The sequence below is a fragment of the Topomyia yanbarensis genome, chromosome 2, assembly GCF_030247195.1.
Source record: "Topomyia yanbarensis strain Yona2022 chromosome 2, ASM3024719v1, whole genome shotgun sequence".
NCBI classification, from domain to species: domain Eukaryota; kingdom Metazoa; phylum Arthropoda; class Insecta; order Diptera; family Culicidae; genus Topomyia; species Topomyia yanbarensis.
Window position 1 is genome coordinate 467,577,113 of NC_080671.1, and position 7,705 is coordinate 467,584,817.

Consider the following 7,705-nt stretch of genomic DNA (forward strand, 5'->3'; position numbering starts at 1 on the left):
GATCAGTATAGCATTCCGGGTTATAAAGTTGCTTTTTGCCTATCTCATTCCAGACATACCGGCGGAGTTGCTATTTACGCCAAAGAATCGATTAAAATCAACGTTCGGTTAAACGAAGCAGTTGATAATAATTGGTTCTTGGGCATATCAGTTGAAAGAGGCATGCAGATGGGAAACTTTGCAGTAGTATACCATTCTCATATTCCTATAGTTCTAGCGATCGACGATTTTTAGAAATTTTAGAAAACTGGTGGGAGAATTTCGTTGATTTAAGCAAACTTCAGCAAACTGTAATTTCGGGCGATTTCAGTATTGATTGGCTCAACGAACAAAATTCGAATCAGTTGAAGCAGTTGGCTGAGTTTTTCAATTTCAAGCAAACGGTTAGTGAGTTTACAAGAATTTCCAGACACAGTAGAACATTGATAGATCACGTGTATTCCAATTTTGATGGGGTTTATTCGTATGTAGAGGCCGATTGTAAAATTTCAGATCATGAGACAATTTCAATTTTGCTGGAGAATGAACCAAACCGTGAGGAGGATAAAGTTAAAATTAAGTGCTGCAAAAGATATTCGAAACAAGCCATGTCTCAACTGGTTTCGAGAAGCCTGGATTTTACGGAATTGAATGAAAATTTGGATAACAAGGCAGCTGTTCTAACTAATGTGTTAAAAGAGTGTACTAATAGTTTAGTTTCTAAAAAGTATGTTAATTTAAATAACTCGAACACATGGTACTCTTTAGATCTTTTACGCCTGAAACGTAAAAGAGATAAAAAGTACAAGAAATTTTGCAGAACTAATAGTGAACGTCTTTGGAATGGGTACACACACGCGCGAAATATTTATTCACGAGCTTTGAAAAAGACCAAATGTGAGTACATTCAGAAGAAGATGGATCAACATCAAAACTACAGCAAAGAGTTATGGAAAATCCTAAAGAATTTAATTAAACCTAAACCTAGTTCCTCGCAGTCCATAACTTTTAACGGGGTAGAAGAACAATCTGAGCAAATAATAGCCGAAAAATTGAACAGTTATGTCGTTAACAGTGTGCAACTGATCAATCAAAGTATTGAGCTGGTCAGTGAACCTGTGGAAATAACACAGCCGATTAATATTAATTGTAGATTTGATGGATTTCACCCAATCACTTTTGAACAATTGAAATATATTTGTATTTCTTTGGGAAAATCGGCTGGTATCGATAATGTCAACGCAAAAGTGATACAGGATTGCTTTCATGTCATCGGACACGATCTGTTGGACCTTGTAAATGAATCGCTACAAACTGGGCACGTGCCGACAGTTTGGAAGCAATCACTTGTGATTCCTATTCCCAAAGTTACTGGGACGGATAAAGCCGAAGAGTACCGCCCCATTAACATGTTGCACAAATTAGAAAAAAAATTTAGAACTTGTTGTTAAGGGCCAGCTGATGAGTTATTTGAATAATAATAATTTGCTAATTCCGGAGCAATCGGGATACCGAGAGGGACACTCTTGCGAAACCGCTTTGAATCTAGTGTTAGCAAAATGGAAAGAGAAAATCGAGGTTAAAGAGACTATTTTTGCTGTATTTTTGGATCTGAAACGCGCTTTTGAGACAATTTCGAGACCTTTACTTTTGAAAACTTTAGAGCGATTTGGTATCGGAGGGATAGCACATAAGTGGTTTGAAAACTATTTATGTGATAGAACTCAGAAAACTAGTTTTAACGATTTTGTATCTAGTCCTCTCGACAATCCTCTTGGAGTGCCGCAAGATAGTGTCTTAGGTCCTATTTTATTTATTATGTATATAAATGACATGAGGCGAGTTTTACGATTTTGCGACTTAAATTTGTTTGCTGACGACACTGTTCTGTTCATTGCAGCTAAGGATATAGATGAAGCCGTGGCGCATTTGAACGAAGATTTGCATTCCCTTGCTCGTTGGTTAAAATTTAAACAATTAAAGTTAAATGTTGCTAAAACTAAATATATGATTATCTCTTCGGGTAATACTAGGCCTGACGTTAACGTTGAAATAAATGGTGAGACTATTGATCGCGTTAGTGAATTAAAATATCTTGGAATAATCATTGATGACAAGTTAACCTTTAAGTCTCACATCGACAATGTCATCAAAAAGATTGCTAAAAAGTATGGTATATTGTGTCGTCTGAAAAATGATTTAACAATTAGTAGTAAAATTTTATTGTATAAATCTATTGTTTCACCACATATTGACTTCTGCCCATCCATTTTGTTTCTTGCCAATCAAACACAAATATTGAGGTTACAGCGATTGCAAAATAGAATCATGCGATTAATTTTAAAATGTAACAGATACACTTCCTCTAGTTTCATGCTAAGCGCATTACAATGGCTCTCTGTGAAGCAAAGTATTTATTACTTAACAATGGTGTTCATTTCTTTTCATCATGTTGCAAAGAGTTCTGGAAGGAGCCAACCCCATATTTCGCAATTAAGGCCACCGTCGGAGACTACACCATCATTCTCTACTTCCCAGGCGGGTACGTAGACAAGATACTTCGTCGTACACGGCCGAGTGTTGTTTAGTTAGTTTACGCGATATATCGATGATGTTTAATGGGTTATATTCGGTTCGGAAGTAGACCTTCCAGGGGCCTGTTGTATTGGATGAATATAATATATATCGAAAAGGAGATTCATCTGCATTATTTTGCCATCGGATAAATATTCAAATCGACCTCCATTAAGCCAGAGGAACTGTCTCTTATAGGAAATGCCTTCCCATTATTCGACACTATCATGCGGGCTTCAGTACCCACGCAACGAAAGTTTTATCGGAGGAAACAATTAAGGCAACGAAATTTAAAAATATAGAGTAATTGGTACTTAACCGTGGAACATTTGTAGTATCAGTAATCAACAGACACATTTTCGCTGAGCTATCGGTCACACGGGCTGTGTGACTTAACAAACGGTATTTCCAAATAGCCACCAGGTATTATCCGGAAATTTTCACTTTTGCCGACATATACCATGTCTAAACTTTCGTCACTACGAGTAGAAATCTCTCCGAATCTTACTACCCACTCGGGGAAAAAGTGTTTCGCCGACCCTGCAAAAAAACCTCATGACATCTCACCAAATCACCAACATTGCTTCTACTCAAAAAGCATTCGACATGTTCATTGACAAAAAGTATATATTCATTTTCCAACATTCTGCAATTTAGAATTTAGGTAAGCTATCTTAATAAATCATACCATTATATTGAAATCCTAATTGCATGTTCAAATAAATTTTTATTAAAATTATATTTGTCTCAGTTTTGCATTCTGTTCATAATTCGGGCTCCCTTTACAACTCCGAGCCCGAAGAGAAATATCCCCCTTCTTAGCGGGCCTGGTCTCAACAAGTCGTACCAATAGTTATAAAAACACAACAAGGCTGCAAATGCCTAGAACAAAAGAAAAAATCATCCAACTACTGGAAACAGCCAACATTAACTCTACCACTAAAAAAACTGTCGTGGATTGACCAAACTCGTTACAACCAGAGAGATACGTATCTGTAGCATCTATTTTGTACGAAAAAAAATGTTTTGTTTGACCAAATTTAACAAATAACTCTACCCCGAAATTATTAGAATGGGTGTAATGAAGAAATAACCCCCCCCCCCCTCCAGCAAATCAAAATGAATTGGATTGAAGAAAATTAATTGATGCAAACGAATTTAATTTAATATTCTACAAAATATTTTTGGAAAAATATCCTCTGATCACTACATTGAGAACCGTGTTTAAAGCGTCATGAGAACTTTTGGAAAATTGTGGGAAGGGGCTCTTGTAACTTATCTCTTAGCCGTAATCCCATAGTTGTCAAATTATTTCAATGTAAACTAAAATAACTTTATGAATTATTATGAGCTCATTTTTGGAAAGATGCTCCAAAGTATGGATTAGAGACAATCTTTCGAATGGGAATCTAAATTTGAATAGGCTGATTGCAGATAAAACATAAACTTGTTTCCGCAAACTTGCACACATTTCAACTATTTGAAAGTTGATGATAAATGACGTTTACAGTTTGTCTCTAGCAGGTCAGCATCGGTTTTATGAGCATTTGATTTTTGTTGTTATATCAACTATATGAATAGCCTCTAAGCAGGATTGGAATTAATAAATATATTTAAAGTTAGTTGTTATGAATGGTGTATATTTGAGTGCTGCAATGAATGACGTACAAAAATTTTGTGCACTCGTTTGCAAATTGTGAGGTTGACTAATGAAGAAAAGGTAAAATTAATGCTCGATAAATTTTTAACGGTCACGATCACATTCATTCGAAACTGCCAAATTTCGATATTAAGTAACATTGAAAAATTTCAAAACGTAAAACTGTTATCTGCTAATAAAATAATTTTGGCGGTTAATCCTCCTAGAAGTAATCATAGAGAATTTACTCTTTAAGAAAATTTGGGTCGAGACTTAATGTCTCCAGCAAAGTTTTCGAAAGTGCTATTTCAAACAACTTTGTCAAAGACATAAATATCCCAAAAAAAATTGATTAAAATTAAAAAAAAATTCCCAGATATTAAAAAACTAGCGGTTTGCCCAAAAACACAAAGACTGATTCCATTTTTAGGAGCTAGCATCAATTCGGCGCTAGCTTAGTCCGCCCACCAAGTTAGTGTCGAATTCTGATGAGATGAAGTCGAAACGCAAGTTCCAATTCCATCCATCCATAATTTAGTTATAGGTTTTGTGTTTTCAACTCGCAATGATTGTTTCAAACAATTTTCTCCGTAGCGCAGAAAAAATAGTTTTCACCTAAATTTTTCTTCACTAAGAAGAAATATAGCATGCCCAGACCATTTAAATCCCTATATGCTGCATTCATGTAGCCTTCATATTTTCAACAAAATTGTTTAAAATGAAAACTTTGGCACCATGACTCTTAATATTTTTGAAGAATTAATTCTCCATTATTACCTCTATGAGAATTAATCACTAAAATTGCTATATCAAACCATGCGCTGTTTTACGTTGATAACTTCCCAAAGTTGTCAAACCTTCAAAGTCAAGGATTATTAAATTAGGTGATCTTGAACGTTGAATTTTTTTTCGATCTATGGAGGTTTGAAAACTGTTCCATGTTGATTCTTGTTGTTTTTAGACTGGAATGACATCTGTTAGACTACTTATGTTTTTGAGATTTCAATAATTTATCAAATTCATATTAAATTTTAGCATTTTTCGAAAAATTTGCGATTTTCATTAACAACCCCCCCCCCCCCCCCCCCCTCAACCAAATTTCTGGCTACGCCACTGAGGAAAATGAAAGAAACTTTTCATTTTAAGAATATTTACCTGCTACACAATTGAATGACGGTCTGACTGAATTTAGTGACAGACAAATTTATCTAAAATCTTTTCACTAATGTTCCGCGGTTTACATAGCACTCGAAACTACTCAGCTAATGAACTAATCCAAACATTTCAACTACCCAAACAAGAACGCAGCATCGACACTTTTTTTCACCGCAGCTTTAAAGTCTGCATTTCTTCACACGTTTTCCCCACATCAAACACACGCACAGGAGAACAATTCCTTCGACACTCCTCAACACGGACACATTCCGATCGTGACAGTAACTGGAATTCGACTGACTAGAGCGCAGTATATATTTCCAGCCCGACCCGATCCAGGCCTCGGTGGAAACATAATATTCATTCGTACACTTCCCTTCGGATCCACTCATCACTGTCGCTCGAACATTGCATTCCTCCCTGGTGGGTGACAGTTGGTGGTCAGACAACGAAGATAGCAGAAAAATATTAGAACCACTAGCTATACAACTGCTTTTTGGAAAAAAATACTTTCGGCAGACAGCTCTCGAATCGGTAATCGAGACAACGGACACTGAGCATCTTTCGCCATGTGTTAGCGAACTGGAGAAATGCGCCTACCTACCTCAAACAATATTCCATTCCTTGTTGGTACTCTTGTAGCAGAAAAAAAGGAAAAATTAGATCGATATCGGCTCGTCTCGGGAATGTAGCGAATGCCGACAATGTTGGAAAGCTCAGTGAGTTCCTATTCGCGCCACAACAAGCAACAGCAGCCATGCGTGTGTACTACCAGTTGTACGCTGCCGAGAGCCGACAGCACCGGTAACACTCAAACATTACCACGCGTCTCCATGGTTTCCCACCACCCAATGGGCAGAGAGCGGGAAAACGGCGCAAGCATTGGAAAATGAGTGTATTCAGGTGGGTTCTGTGTGACATGCTGGATGCGGTTTTGTGCGAATATCAAGAGAGCGAGAGCAACTGTTGTTATTGCTCACGTCCAAGCGGCGTGAGACAGACAAGCACTTTCACTAGCATTTGCATGAATGTGCAAAGTGAGACAGCTGAAGCTGATCTGAGAGTTTTGTGAAATAAGAGTGGGAAAAGAGGTGAGCTTTAACTGGTTTAGTTTTGCCATGTTTTTCATAGATGGCAGTGTTGTCGAACAATGTTATGTTGGAAGAATTCCACTTTGCGCTCCATGGTGTTCATTTTTATCAAAATTATTCTAGTAAAAGTACGAACAAGATCGGGTCACAGGAACTAAAATGTCTTCAACAAGAAATAAAAACCTTCTTTTCAAACGTTGGCCGAGGTTGTCCATCTACACAGTCTGTATTTTTATTAGCACCCTGAAGTCAAAGAATCATAATTAAATAGGTGTTTCTAAAGTAATAAGTACATCTAAATACTAAATAAATAATTACACATCTGAACGCCTCGATCATAAAAAAAATCATGCTTTAATGTCAATCATTTCCAATAATCCACCTAATTCACTTTTCATTTTTTTCGTCAACATAATATGGTTGCAAATCAACGTTCGGCATTGCGAAAATTTCCTTCCGCAGTTGAGTTAATTCATCCAGATTGCTCTGCCGAGTAGCTGCCAAATATTCTCCACCATGTGGGGCTGTGCTTTTGCGAGTTGCGTCCAGCGGGTCTGGCACGATGATACAGTCCACCTGATTGGTTTTGACGAAGAACGTACGACTGATGCCATACTTATTCAGTACTTCGTAAGCACGGAACATGACATTAGCCTGAGGTACACGATCGCGGGTCATCAGCCATGCTGAAACTAAAATTGAAATTAATGAATTATATATCTCGTTCTTGCTGATATATTACAAACCGGTATGTCCAACGGGACCGATGTTACTGCAGGAATAGAGTACAGCGTAACTAACGTAATCAGTTCCCAGTACCAAAACGGTGGCATTGTAGTTAATCGAAAATGACTGATAAAGTATCGTGTAATGGCCGTCACCTGCTCGTCCTGGAGGAGCCAAAATTCCGGAAATGATTCGCTCTACGTTGTTGCTGGTCCATAAAAAAAAAAAATTTAGACACACAATAACACGCATCGATATTCTCTTACGGAACTTACAAAGAATTGGTAAGCGCATTTTTAACAACGATTTTTCCATCCGACTGCAACTCGTAGGTTGCGGAAACACACTTCGTAGCCACTTCGCTCACCGTAAAGTACCGCTCCACTTCGTACCACGTTCCCAAGAATCGGGATCGGTTGAATTTTGCTATCGGACAATGAAGTGGACACGCTCCTAAAGCAGGAATCTGTGCCTGCACAACTGTCACCACCGAAAACAGTCCCAACAAAACGACCAGCACTGTACACTTTAGATTCACCAT

At 37.6% G+C, this 7,705-nt stretch overlaps 2 protein-coding genes across 5 annotated transcripts in view; both read right to left on the reverse strand.

The window, feature by feature from the left end:
• Window positions 1–5,909, reverse strand: part of LOC131686156 (P protein-like) — a 110,430-nt gene extending 104,521 nt beyond the window's left edge. For 2 of the 4 annotated variants that reach the window (XM_058970348.1, XM_058970345.1), the window contains exon 1: window positions 5,348–5,909. The gene's annotated coding sequence lies outside the window, so the exon portion shown is untranslated. The remainder of the gene's footprint in view (window positions 1–5,347) is intronic. The other 2 variants (XM_058970351.1, XM_058970350.1) reach the window with 2 other exon arrangements.
• A 916-nt stretch (window positions 5,910–6,825) lies between these two features.
• On the reverse strand, window positions 6,826–7,705 carry LOC131681216 (apolipoprotein D-like). Its single transcript, XM_058961921.1, has 3 exons — window positions 7,440–7,705; window positions 7,185–7,372; window positions 6,826–7,130 (listed from the first exon to the last, which is right to left on the reverse strand). Exons 1-3 carry the CDS (start codon window positions 7,703–7,705, stop codon window positions 6,826–6,828), a joined length of 759 nt encoding a protein of 252 aa, XP_058817904.1.

Bases quoted from the DNA above. Each gene is read 5' to 3' on its own strand.
- LOC131681216 (XM_058961921.1), bottom strand. From the start codon at position 7,705: ATGGTGAATCTAAAGTGTACAGTGCTGGTCGTTTTGTTGGGACTGTTT. The intron at 7,373-7,439 runs GTAAGTTCCGTA...TTTATGGACCAG, and splicing joins AATGCGCTTACCAATTCTTT to CAACAACGTAGAGCGAATCA. The intron at 7,131-7,184 runs GTTTGTAATATA...TTTCAATTTTAG, and splicing joins CGGTCCCGTTGGACATACCG to TTTCAGCATGGCTGATGACC.